Here is a 24,479-nt window from a genome sequence, read left to right on the forward strand (position 1 = left end):
ACGATTTACTTTCATATACTTGTTTAAAAATAATAATCAATAATTCATGCATTAACTTCCTGTATAGCCAAACTTCATGTCACTGTGTATTTGTAAATATGATATTATTTATTTTGCCAAAAGCATGTATTGATGATTATGAGAATAAATAAACCAAAGTTTACTATTATTAACAATAGAAGTATCAATATTATGTTTAGATTGAGTGTATTGCACTTTGTATTTAAGTGGCTGAAAATTAGATTTGCCTGACCATATGAAAGGTCTAAAGCTTTGCACTAGATATCAATGGCTATCGATGCTTTTGTTAGAATATTTGCACTCTAGTATACCAATAAACGGAAGTTTCCATCAGTAATGTACAATAATTACATAATTAGACAGTCAGAGGATTTTTCTAGCAAGAACCATATGAAAGGTCATTAGCTTTGCACTAGATATCAATGGCTATCGATGCTTTTGTTAGAATATTTGCAATCTAGTATACCAATAAACTAAAGTTTCCATCAGTAATGTACTATAATTACATAATTAGACAGTCAGAGGATTTTTCTAGCAAGAACACGCAAGTTGAATAGGAGTTAGTGTAGATAATCAAGTGACTACATCGTGTTTTCTTTTTCATTATGCATCTCTTCTGTTGTTTCATATGTAGTAACTACGCACCTTATTACCATTGGTAATGGGTGCTATACAGAAGTCACTTTGTCGGTCGGTCTATCTGTCCCGAAAAGTTAATCCGATCTTCACCAAACTTGGTCAGAAGTTGTATCCAGATGATGTCTAGGTCAAGTTTGAATATGGATCATGCCGGGTCAAAAACTAGGTTACGGGGTCACTTTTAAACCGAAAGTTTGTCCGGACCATAACTATGTCATTTATCGTTAGATTTTCACCATCACGGGACGGTGTGTCATGCGAAGAACAACGTCGATATCTCCAAGGTCAATGTCACACTTGGAGTTGCCCATAAATGAGCTTGTCCGGGCCATAACTTTGTCATTTATTGTGAGACTTTAAAATCATGTGGCACATTTGTTCACCATCATTGGACGGTGTGTCATGCGAAAGAATTACGTCGATATCTCCAAGGGCAAGGTCACACTTTGAGTTCAAAGGTCAAAAATGGCCATTAATGAGCTTTTTCCGGGTCATAACTATGTTGTTCACTGTGAGATTTTAAAATCATTTGGCATATTTGTTCACCATTGGACGTTAATTAAGTCGTTATTTCCAAGGTCAAGGTCACACTTTGAGTTCAAAGGTCACAAATGGCCATAAATGAGCTTGTCCAGGCCATAACTATGTCGTTGATTGTGAGATTTTAAAATCATTTAGCACATTCGTTCACCATCATCGGACGGTGTGTCATGCGAAAGAATTACGTCGATATCTGCAACGTCAAGGTCAAACTTTGAGTTCAAAGGTCAAAATTGCCATACATGATCTTGTCTGGGCCATAACTATGTCATTCATTGTGAGATTTTAAAATAAATTACTCGGTACCTTTATTCACAATCATTGGACATGTCATGCGAAAGAATTACGTCGATATCTCAAAGGTAAAGGTCACACTTTGAATTCAAAGGTAAAAAATGGCCGTAAATGATCTTGTCTGGGCCATAACTATGTCATTCATTGTGAGATTTTAAAATTACTCGGTACATTTGTTCACAATCATTAGACGTGTTTCATACGAAAGAATTACGTCGATATCTCCAAGGTCAAGGTCACATTTGGAGTTCAAAAGTAAAAAATGGCCATAAATGAATAAATGAGCTTGTCCGGGCCATATTAATGTCATTCATTGTAATATTTTAAAATGACTCTGTACATTAATTTTGTTCACAGTCATTGGACGGCGTATCATGCTAAAGAATTCAAGAGTTCAAAGGTCAAAATGGCGATACATGATAATGGCATAATAATTCTTGAAAATATCGCCATAAATTAGCTTCTCATGTTTTGTGAAGACAGCATGTACAATATTCTGTGTCAATGCAGCATGTGGGGGTATACGTCACGTCTGTGAAAAAGCTCTTGTTTATAATGTATACGAAATATTAAAATGTGTTCACTATTGTTTGCCAAACGGTGTTAAGTATTGTGTTCTAGTGTTAAATTTTTAACTACTAAGATCAAACATTGCCTAACTGATGAGTTTACTTAGGAAAAATCCAGAGAATCATTCTTATTGCAATTCTTCATAATATCATTAGTATACACTTTGTCATTACTGAACTTTATATGTGTTGTCAATATATCTCGCCGCATTAAAAAACGGGCTATCTAGTGAAATTCAACAAGGATTCATTCATTCACACATGATCACACATGTTCAGAAATATGCATTATCACTTCATTTAGAAACGTGAAGATCTTTATAAGATATAACGTGGTGAAATGTTTAACATCTGATCTATTAAATTTCAACTCATGAATTGCATTAAAATGTTGCTTTCAAAATTTACATTAACACAAACACTGGTGTATGCTCCATCTACTTAAGCGGTTTTAAAACATGACACATGTAACATATTTGTTTTGCGGTGATAAGTTTATAAATATTATATAAAAAAATGCTTAAAAGAGTTTTGCTACAAGCAATATGCAATTATTTTGATGTATATGCAATGCAACGTTTAAGATAATAATAACATACAACTAAATTAAAACATAAAATATAGTTTCATTTGCAGAAAGGACAGACTGTTTTATTTTTTCCCCACATAATTCGCGCTAGTCAGTTGATGGTTTTGTTTTCACGAGAGCTTTCATGATCGTCAAAATATGCGGTATATATGCCAATGACAATTGAGTATACACCGTGGGGTAAAGGCCCTTTTCTAAAAAAATGACGGCCAAATAATGACCAATTAAACTACACTTCATATTAAGATACTCGTCAAATTATGTTTGATTTGAGATGATAACAACATTAAATGAGACAAAAGCGAGCAGATTACTCTGTTAATAGTTCAAAGCGTACGCCGCCTGCAGTGTAACTGTTTTGAAAAAGCGACGTTTGATTTGGTTGAAGTCCCAAGCAGTATCGGGCACGGACACCAATCAGGTGTTTTATTTATTATTCATGGCTACGACATTCATTAATTTAGCTTGCCTTAACTTAAACAATGAATGAATATCATATTTACGTGAACGTGGTTTCCGACGATGGAGAGCTTGTGACAATCAAAGTACTGGGTACGAATTTTTTTGGGGGGTACGGGGAAGTAGTACCCGTGGGGAACTTGACTCAGCGAAACTGGGAGTCGGGTTACATTCTCGCTCAAATCTAAAAATAACTACATTGGGGGTTTTCCCAGCGTCACAGCGTTTGAAGTGCCGCCTGGCAGTTTCGTGTCTGGTTCCTGTCCCGAGCCTCTCGATAAATTTGAAAGAGGACGGGAACCAAGCTTCCTTTACTTTTATCAATGATAATCAGGTATTCCGATTGAGAAATTTAGCTAACTCAATCGGACTGGCTCTGTCTTTTACATAGGTCGCAATTGTGAAGAATTTGTTCATGGTATGATAACTTAGACGAGCTGCTTCGCTGAAGCAGCATCGTCAAAAATGGACTTATTTCGCTAACAGAACATAACACAAGAAAAAGAGCGCAAAACAACACTACGGAATATAAGTATATTATATATTTGTGTAAATAAGTAATTTAAATTGAAAATATGAAGCGAACGTAAACAATGGATCTATATAGCTTTTTTTTCAAATTGCTGACAGCATGCAGGTTGCTAACATTAGGTTGAGTCAACATGTGTTTTTTTTATTAAGACCGTGTAATGAGTTAAGAGTAAGACATCCGATCCAGAGGATCCAAGTTTGGTCCCATATTGTTTTTTTAAGATGTATTTTCCAAGTTTTTATCGAAAGGATTAATGTCTACGCTCTAATTTGTCAAGTTGATAGGTTCAATGATATAAATCGATAGAATATACCGTATTGTTTAACATGTCCCTTAAATAAAACATCGTATTGGTATAAATGCCAGTACATTTCGTTATCAAGTTATCGTATTCCCGTGCCAAGGCCACGTGGGCATGACGGGTACGTCCTTTGTCTTATTTATAAGTTATTGAAACAATTCAAAGTTTTAGTTTAATTATGTGAAGCATAATCGTGCGCTAAATCAGTTCCGCGCTTGACTGCGTTTTACTAATCGTAATTACTTGTGCTATTTGTTACTATTAATGTATTACCATATAAACACAACAAGACTATTGCGAAGCAATATGTGTCCCCATACCGGCTCCACCATTGCCAGAAAAAAATAAAAAATAAATTATTTTTGTTGCCATAGTTTTTGACGTAGGAACAAAATGAAATGACATGCATAATGTCCATATCGCCATCTATCCATGTTTCAAGTTTCATGATAAATATTAAGAACTTTTGAAGTTATCGCAGGATCCAGAAAAGTGTGACAGACTGACAGACTGACGGACACACGGACTCACGGACACACGGAGCGCAAACCATAAGTCCCATCCGGTGAAACCGGTAGGGGACAATAAACAGCACACAGACACATAAATACAACATACCCTTGCCAGTTTTGAGCCTCGGCTCTCGAAACAATCGCACACAACACGGCGATCCAAACACCGCACAATCTCACAGCCATTTTACTGCGTGTTAATTTCAGAAAGACGTTTATAAATATAGGATTAGGAAATCGCACAATTCAGTAATATAAAATCAATATCTGGCAAAGAGGAACATCCTCATCAGAGAAACAGTTATATTTAAAAATCCAAAGGCACGTTATTGGCTCCCCCAGTGAACTCTTTGTGAATAGCATATACTTAACCGTGGATAAAAACAGAACAAGACGCGGAAGTTAACATCAAATGTCCAACAGTTAACCATTCGACAATGGAATAGCTGCCTGCTTAATAAATAGGGGAATTTATACACTTGTTTAATAATTTTAATAAACACCGTCGTAGTTAAAACATTTTTTAACAATTATTGTTTAACCTTAAACGTAGCGAATGAGACTCGAGCGACAATTACTACGGGTATTCACCTATAGCAATTAGTCTCCACACTATTCACCTATAGCAATTAGTCTCCACACTATTCACCTATAGCAATTAGTCTCCACACTATTCACCTATAGCAATTAGTCTCCACACTATTCACCTATAGCAATTAGTCTCCACACTATTCACCTATAGCAATTAGTCTCCACACTATTCACCTATAGCAATTAGTCTCCACACTATTCACCTATAGCAATTAGTCTCCACACTATTCACCTATAGCAATTAGTCTCCACACTATTCACCTATAGCAATTAGTCTCCACACTATTCACCTATAGCAATTAGTCTCCACACTATTCACCTATAGCAATTAGTCTCCACACTATTCACCTATAGCAATTAGTCTCCACACTATTCACCTATAGCAATTAGTCTCCACACTATTCACCTATAGCAATTAGTCTCCACACTATTCACCTATAGCAATTAGTCTCCACACTTTTGCTTTGAAAATTAGACATTTAATGACATTTAAAGATCCATGAATGAGTTAATAGTGTATAACTCTATCAAAGTCCATCACTTTGCACTAATGAGCATAAAAAATAACACCAATTCCCATGATATGACCCATGATATACATGACGTGTGTATGAAGGGTTTCGTTTGCATACATTTCTTTCATAGTTTTGTTGATTAATATGAATGAGTATGTCCGAATGTCTTTCTAACACATTGCTGTTCATACAAAAATGTACATGTATTTTAATCATTATCAACAATGAAGCCCTCTGTTTTATGTTTTGTAATACAAATTATATTCGGTGTCTTTCCTACACACTGCTATCAGGTTAATTATTTAAAAAAATGGCATTTTGAGCTTATCAATTTGAGTTTCAGAGGATAGATTGACTATTGAATAATAACCCAAGACACATGAATGTAAATAATAGAAACAATTGTCCTTGTATCGTATTTCAACGGCCAATTTTATAGTGTAGTATGATCTTTGAAGCGTAATAATGTTCATAAACGTTTAATAATAGGTAAAATATTGCATTTTAATTATGGATTGCTTATAATGGCATAATATGTTTAATACTTGATTGTTTTGGGGGTGTTTCTTAAATATTTCTATATTTAATTACACGAGTCAGTTAAGTTGATGCTTACTTTAAATGTTAACGGTCAAATACACATACGGATGAGTAAAATAGTAACGTGTTTAACATGAAACACTTTTATATTTTGATCATATTGAACATCTTGGCCGTGTGATGGACACCGGTTTCTGTTGACACACTTGTAACTTAAACTATTAACCTAATACAACTGTGCGCTGAGTGTTTATTTGTTTATTGTTTTCGTCCGTCCGTCCTTCCGTTCCGTCTGACCGTCAGAATTTCATCCCGAGCATCACTCAGTCATTATTGCTAGAATAATGTAGAATGTATGTGTGTGTGCGTAGGGGGGGGGGGGGGGGGATGGCATCCGTTTCCTACAGGCGGACACATGCAAAGTATTTTGTTTTTGTTCGCATCTTTAACACCGTCTGGTCATGATTTTATATTGCAAAACAATTAATTATAAGTTATAACATAATAAACAATATTATTATGTATATAAAACTAATTGCAGCTGTATAACTATTTCGTATTATATAATTAGCTTCTCTGTCAACATAAAATGCGTGATACTGATTAAATCAAATACTTAATGTGGTCGACGTGGTCGGTTTTAGGAGAGTATATTGATCTACATTGGATATTATCAAGGGCATGCGAAAACAAAATTCGTTTTATTTACGCATAAAATCACTTATGGCACAGCAATACAATACTAAACTTTTCATTTTACCCGACATGTATATTTTATGCAGTGGCTAAGTATCATGTAAGGTTTGTATGTAAATAACATCGATAGTTTGGAATTATTAACCCTTTCAGTGCGGGAACCGAATTTTGAAGGCCTTTGCAAACAGTTTGGATCCAGATGAGACGCCACGTTCATCGTGGCGTCTCATCAGGATCCAAACTGTTTGCTATTCTGATAGTATTCTTTGAAAAAAAAATCGAAGAAAATGCTTATTTTAGAAATTCAGCAGACGACAATTTAGCAGAAGACAAATTTCCCAGCATTCAAAGGGTTAAGGTACATAATTGTCATAAAGAAGCACCCTTCACTATACAGGAAGATGTATCAAATATAAGCGTTATATGTCTCATAGCTACATGGATGCGAAAAGACAGAAATGTGCAAATAATTATTTTTAGTTCTCAGTAAATTGATTTCATTTTTAGCTCTCAGTAAATTGATTTCATTTTTAGCTCTCAGTAAATTGATTTCAGTGCTGAAGAAAGCCAGTTGCATGCGCATCAAAAATCGAAATATATCGAAATTTTATGCCAATATTTAAATAGGGATAGAGGTTAGAACATTTAACTTCAAATCCAAGTTCCTTTTTTAATATTTAAGTTTTGTTATTGATATTCAACCTTGATGGTTATCAAAAATCATACTTTTAGGAGTAATGTTGTAAAAAAAGATCTAAAAATACATGCGTTCGTCTTAATTTTTCTTATTAATATCTTAACACTGTTGTCCTTATATGAAAAAATATTTTTGTAGCTTTATCTCAGGAAAGTACATTTTATCTTCGATAGTTGTTTTTAGCAAATTATTGTTATAATGTACACAATTTTATAGTAATAACGTGTACGTTAAGAACTGTATGATTTGATTTGTGTACCATTATGTTATAAATCTCAAAAAACAAAATGCATAATTTAGTATGTATTAAAATTCGAAACAGCTGCACAGCGGTTTAACATTTTAAGACTAAATTATATATTTCCAGAGATCATTTAAAGCTATCAAATTTCACAATTAAATGTCATTTTAAAGTTAACTTGCATTTGATGCTTTTTTGGTTAATTTTAAAACCTTTATTTGGTAATGTTCAATATTGATTCGGCCATGGTCCCTGTGGTAACAAGTATCTTATTTCCCATGATCAAGTCAAACATTAACTTTTGATGGTGTGCCTTTAAGATGTTTGGAAGTAGAGTTGTTTACTACAGAAAATGAGTTTTGAAGTTGAAATATCCATTTGAATGATAGGTTTAAGTTTCGGATTTTTTGTTTTTGGAGTTGTTTTGTTAGAAAAGATGATTCGGATACAATGTTGAGGAGGCAATTTGATAAAATGTATAATCATATTTCATGTTCTATTAAAAGTTCTACATACATCACGGATTTTTTTTAATCATATGCAAATATAAACGAAAGACACTAAAGAATGTGCACATTGTAATTTAAATCGAAGTTGTAAAGTTTAATTAACGTTCAATAAACATCATCAAATTACACAACGAAGCATATTTGCATGCACATCAAGTTAAATCAATTGTATGAGACTCATAAACATGTACATTTTCATTTTATTAGACTTAGTGGTCTGCATGTGTGGCTGTTAGTATAGCAATAATACAGTAACCAATCATGTTCAAACTAAATCATGTATCAACTGCTCTCATGTAATATATTCAACGCATCCAGCTCAGAATCCAGAAGGACACTAAGGAAAATAACATAAAAGCCGAGGGTGGACATATCTTTACTACGCTCTTCACTGCGCCTACGAAGCGCACTGCGTGTCAGAAACCGCTCGAAAGTCATTTATAAATGCACAGCGAGAAGTGAAACAAATATGTATAGCCTGCTATTTATTTGCAACCGCAACTTAACCACAAACACAAACAATTTTGATATTTGTTTAGACCATTTTAAGTACTGTGAAACCCAAAGATTGTAACTGTATTGCATTGATTATCGGTTAACATGTACTATTGGAATGAAGACGAGTTTGTTGTCTTTACTTCATAAATCTTGCAAAAACATAATTCAACATGTCAGATATATAAACAAGATTTCAAAAAATGTCATCCAGCAAAACATGTGCAGTCATTAAGCTAAGTAAATCATAGTCTGTCGTAGCTGTTATTTCCCACCTTTTGGATATTTTTCATAACATAAATTTTCAAACTACTTGATATTGGGTGAAAACTTTTGTGCAGTCCGCACAGGCTAATCAGGGACGAAACTTTCCGCCTAAACTGGATTTTGGCTAAGAAGAGACCTTTAGTAAACGAAAAATAACAAAAAATAACATAAAAGCAAAACTTGTCTTCCCTCATTAGCCTGTACGGACAGCACAGGCTAATCTGGGACGACACTTTACGCACATGCATTAAACCCCCTTTTCAAAGACCTTTTGATACTAAGTATATCTGATAACAATAGCTTAAAGTTTATATCTTCACTGTTTCTATCTGCACATGAACCAATCAGAGGTGGACATTGTCAATCACAATAAAATTAATCTAAAAATATATTCAACGACATTGTAAGTAACTGATCAATACACGTACACCTACATTGAATGTGGCTGAAGATCGTCAATCGACGTATTAAAATCTACCGAATTTGTCAATGATAAAACCACACAAATATAGTTGTTTAAATACCAAAATAAACCTCCCACTCGAATATAAAATTGATTTACATATTTAAGAAGCGCACGGACGGACGGAAGAATTAAATCACGGTATCTTCATAGCTCGCCATGAGTTGTGAGCTACAACATACGTATTAACAAAAATAAATGTACAAATATAAGTGTACATGTTTTTTTCCTGATACAGGTATTTTTTTTATCACATGACATGGATTACATTTAAAGATCTGTTTAAGACCTATACTTTGTATACATTTTCAAATGTCCATTCAATTCTAATCAATTCCTGGCTCAATTTTATATATGGAAATAAATTATTGTGCGATATGGTATTTTTAAATTTTGCTATATTTATTATTTGCACACACATTGCTGCCGTTTTGAAACCACTTTTATATAGGTGCACATGCATTTGTAATCATCGAATGGTATCTTTCTGTTGATTTCAATCGCATATTATTTTCAATAGCATGTGGTTTTTAATGTTTTCATTCGCATTTTGTTTTCATTCGCATGTTGTTTTCAATGTTTTCATTCGCATGCTGTTTTCAATGTTTTCAATCGCATGTTGTGTTCACACACACGTTGTTTTCACTCGCACGTTGTTTTCACTTTTTTCAATCGCATGTTGTTTTTACTCGCATGTTGTTTTGAATCGCATGTTGTTTTCACTCGCACGTTGTAGTCAATGTTTTCAATCGCATGTTGTTTTCAATCGTAAGTTGTTTTCAATCGCATGTTGTTTTTAATCGCATGTTGTTTTCACTCGCATGTTGTGTTCATCGCACGTTGTTTTCACTCGCACGTTGTTTTCAATGTTTTCAATCGCATGTTGTTTTCAATCGTATGTTGTTTTAAACGCATGTTGTTTTCACTCGCACGTTGTTTTCAATGTTTTCAATCGCATGTTGTTTTCAATCGCATGTTGTTTTCAATCGCAGGTAAGAGAATTTTGTTGAAGGCATCTCACAGATTTTAGGACGAGGTAAGTGAGATATATGCTATTAATACACCATAAACAGCAAAAGGAAAATAGTGTGGTTAAGCTTCTCGTCTAATAAATAATTTAAGATGTGTTTAGAACGTGCGAATGTGAATCTCCCTGTATAATCTCATCGAACATAGAGAATAACATGTTAATGTCGCATCGTTTTGTAATATATCAGGCGAGGCTTAGAATAATATAACAGCGAGGCTTGCCGAGCCGTTATTTTATTCGTGCCGAGCCTGATATATTACAAAACGATGGGACGGTAACCTGTTTTTCTGTGTATCATACCACATTTTCCTAAAAACATGCAAAACAATCCATTTTTTATATTTAAAATGTATGGATCCCAGCTGATTTTGCTGATCAGGCTTTTACACGTTGACGTACATGTAGCAACGGCGTTCAAAAAGACGACACGAATAATAGCTTATTTTAAACATCGTATAGAGAAAAAAAAGTTGTTTGCATTATGAATGGGAAGAGTACACCCGCTTTAATTATAAACGTCTTGAATTGGAGATCAGGACTGGACTGCATCGACAAATAAAAATGTTTGAATAGTTTATGATAAGCATACAGTTATCATTTGTCTTGACTTTTTGTGCAACACTTGCGAGTGCAATGACTATATCGATATTTAAGATTTATTTCCCATTGATGACGTCATTTAACTTCTGTAGTGCGGGCTGTGGAGATTTTTTGTAAATAAACGTTTTTGTGATTTATGACTATAAACTAGAATAAAATATGTACTTTCTTGGAATCAATTTTTTTTTGGTGAACCTGATTAATTTTGATAGAAATTGTTGACTTTATTGCTAATCCCACGTAACTCCAAACATTTACCGATATAAGAACTTCCTGTTGACCATGATATAAAAAATATATCAGGCAACGTGATATCAGGCAGATATCAATGCGGTGGTATGATAAAACATGTAGTAAGGTATACCACTGATGAGGATTTCCGTTCAAATTCACACGAATTACCGCCCTTTAAATGCATTTTATTTTAATTGAGAATTAGAAATTAACCAGTGGAAGAAATGTATTAAGGTAGCGCACCTCTAATGATTTCCCGCGATTTCTTCGAAGGTTGAAGAGCCTAATATTAGGCGCCGTAGCCTAGTGGTTAAGGCGATAGACTAGAAATCTTTTGGGATATTCCCGCGCAGGTTCGAATCCTGCCGACGACGTATACTTTTTTGCGACGCGTTTTATTTATTTTCTAACGTAATTTGATTTAATATGGCATATAAGCTATATTTATTGTTAAATATGTTGCAATTTTTATGCACATTCTTCAATTATTAAAATTAAAACAACGTTATGGCGAAATTGATTGATTTACTGTTGAAAATACGAACCATGCATTATGCATTTTTATTTTTATTTCAAAAAGTAAACGGTACATCTGTCTATTTCTTGGTATTTTTGCTGTATATAGTGTTTCTATAAAAACTAAGTTTAAAATGTGACTTAAATGATACTATTTTGAATTTTATGACACTTTGTTTTTAACCGACCCAATTTTTACTTGGCTGAAATCACTTACATTTCATGGCGCTCTTGCATAGATAAAAAATTGTAAAAATTAAATGTCTGTAAAAGAATACTTATTTCATCTTGTTTAAACTTTTAACACCTTTACAGCATCTGTACACAACAACTGCATGCCCATATTTGGAAATTTGAATGAATTATGGAACTTTTATATACCCCAGGGGTGAAAATAAACTGGACAAAAGCCGAGCGTGGGGGTGGTTTTGAAAAAATCGGTATATTTTTTTCAAAAGCATGGAAAGCCTACCCACAAATTTGCATGTAGTTCAGTGAAATGATGCTGATTAAGAAAATAATGACTTAGATTATATTTGGATATGTGCCCATTAGAAGTGCGCTACCTTAATTAAATTATAGAATGGTCGTGGATTTTAACAAAAGTAACAGAGAAACAACTAATAATGTACCCATTTCATGATTAAGTTGTATTAGTCTGTACGTGTGGGGTGTCCTTTTGAAACTTAGTATATCTTAGAATGGGTTCGACGATGAGTGGAAAGTGTTGAACAATTTTGAAATTAGAGGAAGGTAGTTCACGGTGAGCAGTGTTCCTTGTTTCTTTCACCGGCCTCTTGATTATTAAAACATGGGCCGATGAAGGGTACCCTGTATTTCCAGTAATTTCCCTTTTTTACTGGAAAATGGGCGGGGCCAGGGTCTGCTGCGTTTCCTTCCTGTTGTCTATATACAATATAGGGGTCTATTTTTTATTATTTAGCCATTAGATTAGTTTTATGGATAGAATTTCAAACTCCTGTGGTATATCTAAGCACAACAGCCTGTAATTTATATCTTTACTGTTATTTGCAGCAGTGCTGTATCCTCGGGTATATGCAGCCGCGTATTTATTTTCGATGTGTCTGTTCATTCGTATGTGACTGTGTCACTTTAACTTAACGCGGCGTATACAACTCTATGTGTTTTGTAGTGGATTGTCTGTGAACATCTCGTGCTGCATTCCAATGTTATTGTTTAGGTTTTGTAAATTAAAACTTGTTTGAAGGTATCATATTTGCTTCAGCTGTTGAATAGAGCTTGCGCACTTTGTTCCTCAGTATAGTAAGAGTACACAAAATGCAGCTTTAAATGGGTGTCATTTTAATTAAAAGCAATCAATTAAGGTATAAATGTTAAACCTCGTGCAGTGATATGAGTGTTTTGCACGCTTACGTGTTGCCTATAAACCGAAGTGTATTAAACAAAACAAGCTCAACGAATCCCTTGAAGAGAGTTTTGGAAGAAACAATGGTACCTATCATAACAGTTTATTCAATAAGATAGCAATACCATGCATCATTCATTTGTAGAATGTTTACAGTTGAGGTCAACTTTTTGTAGAAAACGTCGTTTCCCTTTTACATAACCTTTAGATTGCATTGTTATTTTAATGTTTTTGACGATTTTCCCATAGACTATTTTGTTGTATTTTTTTGTTGCACTGGTATTTCAAGATGTATTTTCTTAACATTTTGTAATGTAAGCGTTATTGCTATATACCAGTGTTTAAGATTGACATACAATTGCCATTTTGTGGTAATCTTTTCTGTCGTGTTTTATATTCCGCATCTCCAATAACAATGGTACACGCTACAAACAACTGCACGTAGTTGAAACATGATCAGCACACCTCTTGCGATATTTAAGATTAACAGTAAACTTGAAGCCCGTATATATGATATTATTATACCATCGTTCTTTTTTGAATTGTAATCTTTCCATCCCATCTTATTTCACTATGTCATTGCAACGTACATGTAATATATCCATGCCGGGCTTGACATTAACATTTACCACGAACATGGGCCTAAACTAGTAACATTGATTGTCCGCATATCGGTAGGCATTTATTGATATAAATTACAGGATCAATTTCCATGAGCGCACGGTTTCCTGTGTAATCTGCACATACGACTTGTTTGTTGTTTAAATACAAATGCGTTTCTTCTGTTTAATATATTTATTATCATAGACATATACAACAGCTGTATTTCGATTTTCCCGAACAATAGGACACTTGTTTATGTGACACACTGAGGTAGGCTGCATGCTGATCTAGCTGTGGATTGCATGAGCGTCAGTGTGGTAAAGGTAATTGTTACTTAAAATAGAAAAAGACTTCAACTTAATCAACTAAACATTTTCTCAAACAGAAAAGAAAAATATTTCAGATGTATGGCCTTAAGACTAGATAAATGTTTTTGTGTAATTATGTTTGTAGGTAACTAATAAGCAGACCTTTGTTGGAGCTATAGTGGAATCAAGCTCACTGTTACTAAAGTAGAACTCACTGAAAAGTAGTTTTCATTCAATAATATGAGTTAAGATTGAGGTAGAGTGCTGAAATTGTATGCGTATTAAACTTATAAGCAGACAATGCTCTCAACGTTAAGCAAATTCAAATACCATAAATAAATTGGTAAACAGTTGGAAATATTATTTCTTGGAATGAGCATTGTTCTTGTTTTTATGTACAAATTTTCAAGATTAATTTAACATGCACTGACCAACTACTTAATAATGATACTTAATGCATGTGACTACTACTACTACTACTACTACTACTACTACTACTACTACTACTACTTCTACTACTACTACTACTACTACTACTACTACTACTACTACTACTACTACTACTACTACTACTACTACTACTACTACTACTACTACTACTACTACTACTACTACTACTACTACTACTACTACTACTACTACTACTACTACTACACTACTACTACTACTACTACTACTACTACTACTACTACTACTACTACTACTACTACTATACTACTAGCTAATACTACTACTACTACTACTACTAACTACTACTACTAGCTACTACTACTACTACTACTACTACTACTACTACTACTACTACTACTACTACTACTACTACTACTACTACTACTACTACTACTACTACTACTACTCTACTACTACTACTACTACTACTACTTACTACTACTACTGCTACTACTACTACTACTACTTACTACTACTACTAGTACTATTACTACTACTACTACTACTACTACTATACTACTACTACTACTACTACTACTACTACTACTACTACTACTACTACTACTACTACTACTACTACTACTACTACTACTACTACTACTACTACTACTACTACTACTACTACTACTACTACTACTACTTGCTACTACTACTACTACTACTACTACTACTACTACTACTACTACTACTGCTGCACCTAACCTACTAACTCGTCTTTCGCATGAGACGTTAAACCGAGGTGCAGTGTACTAGGTGCTATACACCGGGCACTAAAAGACCCAAGGTCACCTCTGGAACGGGGTGTCTCCTGTATCTTGCACTATCCCCCGTAACCAACTAACACGTCTTTCTGGGGGCGATGGCCATATGGGAGACAATCCCGGTGCAATCGATAAAAAATAATGAAGAAGAAGAAGCATTATCCCATGTGCAATCTTCAAGCGAGAACCTAGGTTCTCATAAAAACCCAAGTTTTCAAATGAGAACCTAGGTTTTCATGAGAACCTAGGTTCTCAAAATGAGAACCTAGGTTCTCATGTTGGTTCTCATGAGAAACCTAGGGTCTTGCGGTTCGACGCATTATTCCAAGAAACTAGATTCCTCATGAGAACCTAGGTTCTCGCTTGAAGATTGCGCATTCTGAGAACCTAGGTTCTCATGAGAAACCTAGTTTCTTGGGAGTATGCGTTTGCCATAACACGTTATTGACACATGTATCTAACACGCGATAAAAATCAGTTGAGACATTGAACGGCTTATTTTGATGTTTTGTTATCTTCTATCCAACACAGATTGCTCGAAAAAAATTAAGTGTTTATAAGTTTGTTTTAGAGAATTCCATTCGTAGTTAACAACTTTTCGAGTCAACTTTATTTGTTTATAACAATTAATATGATTATTACTATTTTACATCACAAGCGATGCCACCACTACCGTCTGAGGCAAGTTTTATTTAAGAAAGCAATTCTTTAAACTCCTTTTTTAAATTGTCATCTTTGAAAAAGTGTTTTTTTATAAATAAAATCATTTAATTTAGTATTTGTGAAATTAAGTTGCGCGGTACGGTACGTGAACAAACATGCGCATGAATTTTCAATCCGATGGCGACCCGTTAACATGGCGGCGTGAAACTAAACAACATACAGACATACAGGCAGACACAGTTTATTCAGTCTTACACACTAGAACATCGTCTTCATACTAAAAAACACACATTATATACTTTGTCACGTGAATGCGAATAATAACAAAACCTTATATAACAGGAAGTCAATTAAAATAAAAATACAAATAAACATAATATATGGTAAGAACACCTAAGTTTTATCGAGGGTGGTGGTGAAATCTATTAAGCAGTATTATTTAGGATCGTATTTCCTATATCTTGAGCTTCTTTGATATATTTACATACATTTGAAACTATTAATCAATCACAAGAAACTAATAATTTTGTCCGGATACCACATATGAAATGGTATTCGTCTCTAAATCAGTGTTGTTATAACATAAACAATATCGTTTATTTCGTGGAATGTTGTTCTGGGCATATCTGCCAGTTTTAATTCTCAACGGGTGTGCAGAGACTCTTATTCTTACAAAAAATTAACGCAGACGTCTAAGAAGTAAATCTTAATATTATTCATATTCAAAAGAGGTTTTAAAATCTTAGACATATCTAATACAGAACTGCTATTCAGTGTACCATACCACTCTTGTTTAAAATTGTCAACAAGTCTTTATTTGAACTCTCTAACAAAACTATTTATTTGCACAACATTTGGATTTTAAATACGGTATCCGGACAATCGCTCCCACGGACAATCGCTCCAACGTTATTTTTGACAAGGCGGACATTCGCTCCTACGTTGTTTTGACAACCCGGACAGTCGCTCCTATATCACTGGTTAGAATTTTAAACCAATATTTTATAATTTTCACAAACCTGTTTACATAAAATGGATATCTACCTAATTATCCATAAACAGCAACATTACATGTATTTATTTTAACCTGCAGCAATCGTTTGAAATTTGTTAAATGTATGCATTCAATATCATCTGACTTAGTAAAACCCCATACTTCTGCGGAATAATTCAATATGGAACCCACAAAGGAGTTAAACAACTGACAAAATATTTTTTGCTTAATATCGAAATCAGGGCATTTGATCAATAATGTATTCATGGCTTAAAGGGCTTTACCAACCAAATGTTCTTGGTTTAATTTAAAACATCCAGTATAGTTTAGCACTGTGCCTAAATAATTAAAGTTATCAACAACTTCAATATCAATACCATTGTATGCCCATTTTTCATTTTGTTTTAAACTTCCTCTCTTCAGAAATACCATTATTTTCCTTTTAGCAGTGTTAACATTTAAACCCCTAGAATTGCAGTATAAATACAATCTATCTTAATGTGACTTGACTTCAGCAGTTGACTTGCCTTATATGGCCATGTCGTCAGCAAATTATAGTAAAATCATCGTAATATCATCTATACTCGAACCAGAGTTAATGTTGTCTTGAGATACAGTTCAAGGTCTTCAATAAATAAAGAAAAGAAAATCGGCGACATTACATTTCCTTGCTTCAGTCCAACCGCACAGCTAAAATAATATCTGGATATTAGATGAACATGATTTACCACGCGACTTAATTTTTGCATACATATTATTCCCTATTCTAAGCATTTTACCTTGTATACCAGACTTGAACATTTTCAATCATAATACGGAAAAAAACATTTAAACATATCGACGTATATAACATACATACGTTTATTTTCATTTAAATAGTTTTGAACAATCGACATCAAGATATAAATAGCATCAACAGTTTAATAACCGTTCCTAAATCCGAAATGCGCATCCGAAATAATAGTGATTTCGTTACAACACTTTCAAATGCGCCTGTTTAGGATCGTAGTAAATGATTTGAAAAGCAACTTACTAAAGTAATCCCTTTATAGTTCTTTACATCATTAACAGCACATTTTTAATGCAAAGGGATTACAACACCTTCTGTCCGTTTATCGAGAAAGAAGCCCGATACAAGAAAGCCGTTAAATTCGTCGCACAAATGTGCTGACAATTTAACACTGAATAAAGAAAATATTTATTCAAAATGCAATCACTAACTGTCGATTATTTCGTTTTAAATGTTTTATTGCATTTTTAACTTCTTCAACAGATAGAGGTACGTATATAAAGAATTTTCTATGTTAAAATTATTATTTGAACAAAAATATTCTGCTTCATAATTACACAAATCTGACTCATTGTTACTAAGCTTTTCGAAAAACTTTGTAAATTCTTCAAATGATATTATATTTTTACGGAATTATTTTTTATTTGATTTGTGTTGTCTGAAAATTTCAATCTCCAACATTTTTTACCGATAGCAGCAGGCTTTCGTCTTGCGGATTAAGTCTTTGTAATAAATCTTACTTCTACATACACGTTCTCTGTTTACAACTAATTAACTTGAGTTAAAAATACGTAAAGCGTCATGGTCCAAATGTTGTGCATTATTGCTCTCGTGATCAAACAAATCAGCATTCTTTTCAAAAATACATGTAGCTATTTACAGGGAAACTATGATTTGTTTTGTAAACACATTGTTTAGAAAATAACAGGAAAGAAACACTGGAGATGGTTTCAGTAAAGCTATTCAACATGTCATTAAGTGACGTTCTACTTGATCAAGCAATATTGTCTACAATATAATTTCATATCAGGTAGCATGCAAATAATCCATGAACGAAATTGCCCACGTAATCTAACGTCCCACTTAGATTTAACATTCGTGTAGGACTTATACTTACACAGACGATGCATTATTTCATAATAATGAAAACTGTAATGGGACAAGATCATTAAATACGTTAAAAAAATCATGCAAGGTAAAATCTGAAATCCTTTTTCCCCGTTCAAAATATTTTATTATCCTCGTGAATAGGTGTGTAGGGGTCGAAGAAATACTTGTTAAGCTGCAAATAAATAATCGATAACAGAAGTACCGTTATTTGAATAAAAGGTTAGCTTACAGCTATTTCCAACTCTACCATTAACAATACGCACCCATGTGGATTTATATGAATCTAGTAATTTTACTTCATGATTATTTACTGAGGCCCTAACAGAAGCGTTGTCTTGGTAGTAATCTACATCATCATTTACAGTATTAATTCTATCATGTACGATATAATCACATTTATTACTCTACTATTAAGATCGCCGGCAACAAAAACTTCACCAAATTCATAATTATAAGAGATCATTTTCTAAAATTTGAAATAAATCCACATTAAATGTGTTATATACTGGAGATTGATGTACCCAGATATACGTTGCACAAATATAAAAATCGTCCGAGGTATTAAAAATGTTTTGTCTAGTTTTAACCAGACTATTGTATCATAATTATTTTTTGCAATAACAACACCATCACTAATTCTCCTTTAATATATATAACAATTTCACCGAGATTTTCTATGCTGAAATTTTCTAAATAAGTTCAAAGACAAGTAATCACTCAATTCGACATCACTTGTGCTATTCGTCCAGGATTCATACAAAACACATCTATCATGATCACTTAAAATATTTACAAAGGATGGATTACTTTTCTTGCAATCTGTAAGACCATTTACATTGCACAAAATAATGTCGATTTCTCCCCCGTCGTGTCCCTAGTCGCGCACTTGTTGCCCGTCGACGTACATACAGGGTGTCATACGATCCCTAATCGCGCACTGGTCGCCCGTCGACATGAAGCCCGCTAGCGCCAAACAATGCATGTGCGTAAAGTAGCGTCCCAGCTAAACCTGGGCAGTCCGCTAGCGGCAAACAATGCATGTGCGTAAAGTAGCGTCCCAGGTAAGCCTATGCAGTCCGCCAGCGGCAAACAATGCATGTGCGTAAAGTAGCGTCCCAGCTAAGCCTGTGCAGCCCGCTAGCGGCAAACAATGCATGTGCGTTAAGTAGCGTACTAGCTACGCCTATGCAGTCCGCTAGCGCCAAACAATGCATGTGCGTAAAGTAGCGTACTAGCTAAGTCTGTGCAGTCCGCTAGCGGCAAACAATGCATGTGCGTAAAGTGACGTCCCAGCTAAGCCTATGCAGTCCGCTAGCGGCAAACTATGCATGTGCGTAAAGTGACGTCCCAGCTAAGCCTGTGCAGTCCGCTAGCGGCAAACAATGCAAGTGCGTAAAGTAGCGTCCCAGCTAAGCCTGTACAGCCCGCTAGCGGCAAACAATGCATGTGCGTAAAGTAGCGTCCCAGCTAAGCCTGTGCAGCCCGCTAGCGGCAAACAATGCATGTGCGTAAAGTAGCGTCCCAGCTAAGCCTGTGCAGTCCGCTAGCGGCAAACAATGCATGTGCGTAAAGTAGCGTCCCAGCTAAGCCTGTGCAGCCCGCTAGCGGCAAACAATGCATGTGCGTAAAGTAGCGTCCCAGCTAAGCCTGTGCAGTCCGCTAGCGGCAAACAATGCATGTGCGTAAAGTAGCGTCCCAGCTAAGCCTATGCAGTCCGCTAGCGGCAAACAATGCATGTGCGTAAAGTAGCGTCCCAGCTAAGCCTGTGCAGCCCGCTAGCGGCAAACAATGCATGTGCGTAAAGGGACGTCCCAGCTAAGCCTGTGCAGTCCGCTAGCGGCAAACAATGCAAGTGCGTAAATTGACGTCCCAGCTAAGCCTGTGCAGTCCGCTAGCGGCAAACAATGCAAGTGCGTAAATTGACGTCCCAGCTAAGCCTGTGCAGTCCGCTAGCGGCAAACAATGCATGTGCGTAAAGGGACGTCCCAGCTAAGCCTGTGCAGCCCGCTAGCGGCAAACAATGCATGTGCGTAAATTGACGTCCCAGCTAAGCCTGTGCTGTCCGCTAGCGGCCAACAATGCATGTGCTAAAAGTTACGTCCGAGCTAAGCCTGTGCAGCCCGCTAGCAGCAGACAATGCATGTGCGTAAAGTAGCGTATCAGCTAAGCCTGTGCAGTCCGCTAGCGGCAAACAATTCATGTGCGTAAAGTGACGTCCCAGCTAAGCCTATGCAGTCCGCTAGCGGCAAACAATGCATGTGCGTAAAGAAGCGTATTAGCTAAACCTATGCAGTCCGCTAGCGGCAAACAATGCATGTGCGTAAAGTAGCGTACTAGCTAAGCCTGAGCAGCCCGCTAGCGGCAAACAATGCATGTGCGTAAAGTAGCGTCCCAGCTAAGCCTGTGCAGCCCGCTAGCGGCAAACAATGCATGTGCGTAAAGTAGCGTACTAGCTAAGCCTGAGCAGTCCGCTAGCGGCAAACAATGCATGTGCGTAAAGTGACGTCCCAGCTAAGCCTGTGCAGCCCGCTAGCGGCAAACAATGCATGTGCGTAAAGGGACGTCCCAGCTAAGCCTGTGCAGTCCGCTAGCGGCAAACAATGCATGTGCGTAAATTGACGTCCCAGCTAAGCCTGTGCAGTCCGCTAGCGGCAAACAATGCATGTGCGTAAAGTAGCGTCCCAGCTAAGCCTATGCAGTCCGCTAGCGGCAAACAGTACATGTGCGTAAAGTGACGTCCCAGCTAAGCCTGTGCAGCCCGCTAGCGGCAAACAATGCATGTGCGTAAAGTGACGTCCCAGCTAAGCCTGTGCAGCCCGCTAGCGGCAAACAATGCATGTGCGTAAAGGGACGTCCCAGCTAAGCCTGTGCAGTCCGCTAGCGGCAAACAATGCATGTGCGTAAATTGACGTCCCAGCTAAGCCTGTGCTGTCCGCTAGCGGCAAACAATGCATTTGCTGAAAGTGACGTCCGAGCTAAGCCTGTGCAGCCCGCTAGCTGCAAACAATGCATGTGCGTAAAGTAGCGCATCAGCTAAGCCTGTGCAGTCCGCTAGCGGCAAACAATGCATGTGCGTAAAGTGACGTCCCAGCTAAGCCTATGCAGTCCGCTAGCGGCAAACAATGCATGTGCGTAAAGTAGCTTATTAGCTAAACCTATGCAGTCCGCTAGCGGCAAACAATGCATGTGCGTAAAGTAGCGTACTAGCTAAGCCTGTGCAGCCCGCTAGCGGCAAACAATGCATGTGCGTAAAGTAGCGTCCCAGCTAAGCCTATGCAGTCCGCTAGCGGCAAACAATGCATGTGCGTAAAGTGACGTCCCAGCTAAGCCTGTGCAGCCCGCTAGCGGCAAACAATGCAAGTGCGTAAAGGGACGTCCCAGCTAAGCCTGTGCAGTCCGCTAGCGGCAAACAATGCATGTGCGTAAATTGACGTCCCAGCTAAGCCTGTGCAGTCCGCTAGCGGCAAACAATGCATGTGCGTAAAGTGACGTCCCAGCTAAGCCTGTGCAGCCCGCTAGCGGCAAACAATGCATGTGCGTAAATTGACGTCCCAGCTAAGCCTGTGCTGTCCGCTAGCGGCAAACAATGCATGTGCTAAAAGTGACGTCCGAGCTAAGCCTGTGCAGCCCGCTAGCGGCAGACAATGCATGTGCGTAAAGGGACGTCCCAGCTAAGCCTATGCAGTCCGCTAGCGGCAAACAATGCATGTGCGTAAAGTGACGTCCCAGCTAAGCCTGTGCAGCCCGCTAGCGGCAGACAATGCATGTGCGTAAAGTAGCGTATCAGCTAAGCCTGTGCAGTCCGCTAGCGGCAAACAATTCATGTGCGTAAAGTGACGTCCCAGCTAAGCCTATGCAGTCCGCTAGCGGCAAACAATGCATGTGCGTAAAGTAGCGTCCCAGCTAAGCCTGTGCAGCCCGCTAGCGGCAGGCAATGCATGTGCGTAAAGTAGCGTATCAGCTAAGCCTGTGCAGTCCGCTAGCGGCAAACAATTCATGTGCGTAAAGTGACGTCCCAGCTAAGCCTATGCAGTCCGCTAGCGGCAAACAATGCATGTGCGTAAAGTGACGTCCCAGCTAAGCCTATGCAGTCCGCTAGCGGCAAACAATGCATGTGCGTAAAGTAGCTTATTAGCTAAACCTATGCAGTCCGCTAGCGGCAAACAATGCATGTGCGTAAAGTAGCGTACTAGCTAAGCCTGTGCAGCCCGCTAGCGGCAAACAATGCATGTGCGTAAAGTAGCGTCCCAGCTAAGCCTATGCAGTCCGCTAGCGGCAAACAATGCATGTGCGTAAAGTAGCGTCCCAGCTAAGCCTATGCATATCGCTAGCGGCAAACAATGCATGTGCGTAAAGTGACGTCCCAGCTAAGCCTGTGCAGCCCGCTAGCGGCAAACAATGCATGTGCGTAAAGTGACGTCCCAGCTAAGCCTATGCAGTCCGCTATCGGCAAACAATGCATGTGCGTAAAGTGACGTCCCAGCTAAGCCTATGCAGTCCGCTAGCGGCAAACAATGCATGTGCGTAAAGTGACGTCCCAGCTAAGCCTGTGCAGCCCGCTAGCGGCAAACAATGCAAGTGCGTAAAGGGACGTCCCAGCTAAGCCTGTGCAGTCCGCTAGCGGCAAACAATGCATGTGCGTAAATTGACGTCCCAGCTAAGCCTGTGCAGTCCGCTAGCGGCAAACAATGCATGCGCGTAAAGTGACGTCCCAGCTAAGCCTGTGCAGTCCGCTAGCGGCAAACAATGCATGTGCGTAAATTGACGTCCCAGCTAAGCCTGTGCTGTCCGCTAGCGGCAAACAATGCATGTGCTAAAAGTGACGTCAGAGCTAAGCCTGTGCAGCCCGCTAGCGGCAGACAATGCATGTGCGTAAAGTAGCGTATCAGCTAAGCCTGTGCAGTCCGCTAGCGGCAAACAATTCATGTGCGTAAAGTGACGTCCCAGCTAAACCTATGCAGTCCGCTAGCGGCAAACAATGCATGTGCGTAAAGTAGCGTTTTAGCTAAACCTATGCAGTCCGCTAGCGGCAAACAATGCTTGTGCGTAAAGTAGCGTACTAGCTAAGCCTGAGCAGCCCGCTAGCGGCAAACAATGCATGTGCGTAAAGTAGCGTCCCAGCTAAGCCTATGCAGTCCGCTAGCGTCAAACAATGCATGTGCGTAAAGTGACGTCCCAGCTAAGCCTGTGCAGCCCGCTAGCGGCAAACAATGCATGTGCGTAAAGGGACGTCCCAGCTAAGCCTGTGCAGTCCGCTAGCGGCAAACAATGCATGTGCGTAAATTGACGTCCCAGCTAAGCCTGTGCAGTCCGCTAGCGGCAAACAATGCATGTGCGTAAAGTGACGTCCCAGTTAAGTCTGTGAAGCCCGCTAGCGGCAAACAATGCATGTGCGTAAAGGGACGTCCCAGCTAAGCTTGTGCAGCCCGCTAGCGGCAAACAATGCATGTGCGTAAATTGACGTCCCAGCTAAGCCTGTGCTGTCCGCTAGCGGCAAACAATGCATGTGCTGAAAGTGACGTCCCAGCTCAGCCTGGGCAGTCCGCTAGCGGCAAACAATGCA

General features: G+C 37.6%; 1 protein-coding gene and 1 non-coding gene across 2 annotated transcripts in view; one reads left to right on the forward strand and one right to left on the reverse strand.

The window, feature by feature from the left end:
• LOC127839217 (uncharacterized) overlaps window positions 1–4,804 on the reverse strand; it is a 65,792-nt gene extending 60,988 nt beyond the window's left edge. Inside the window, exon 1 of the mRNA XM_052367498.1 lies at window positions 4,563–4,804. Coding sequence (XP_052223458.1) covers window positions 4,563–4,642 — 80 coding nt within the window. The 5' untranslated portion in view covers window positions 4,643–4,804. The remainder of the gene's footprint in view (window positions 1–4,562) is intronic.
• Window positions 4,805–11,626: 6,822 nt separating this feature from the next.
• Window positions 11,627–11,708, forward strand: Trnas-aga (transfer RNA serine (anticodon AGA)). The gene has a single exon. It is a non-coding gene; the product is annotated as a tRNA-Ser (tRNA).
• Window positions 11,709–24,479: the final 12,771 nt, after the last annotated feature.

This window comes from Dreissena polymorpha, chromosome 7 (genome assembly GCF_020536995.1).
Source record: "Dreissena polymorpha isolate Duluth1 chromosome 7, UMN_Dpol_1.0, whole genome shotgun sequence".
Taxonomy (NCBI): Eukaryota; Metazoa; Mollusca; class Bivalvia; order Myida; family Dreissenidae; genus Dreissena; species Dreissena polymorpha.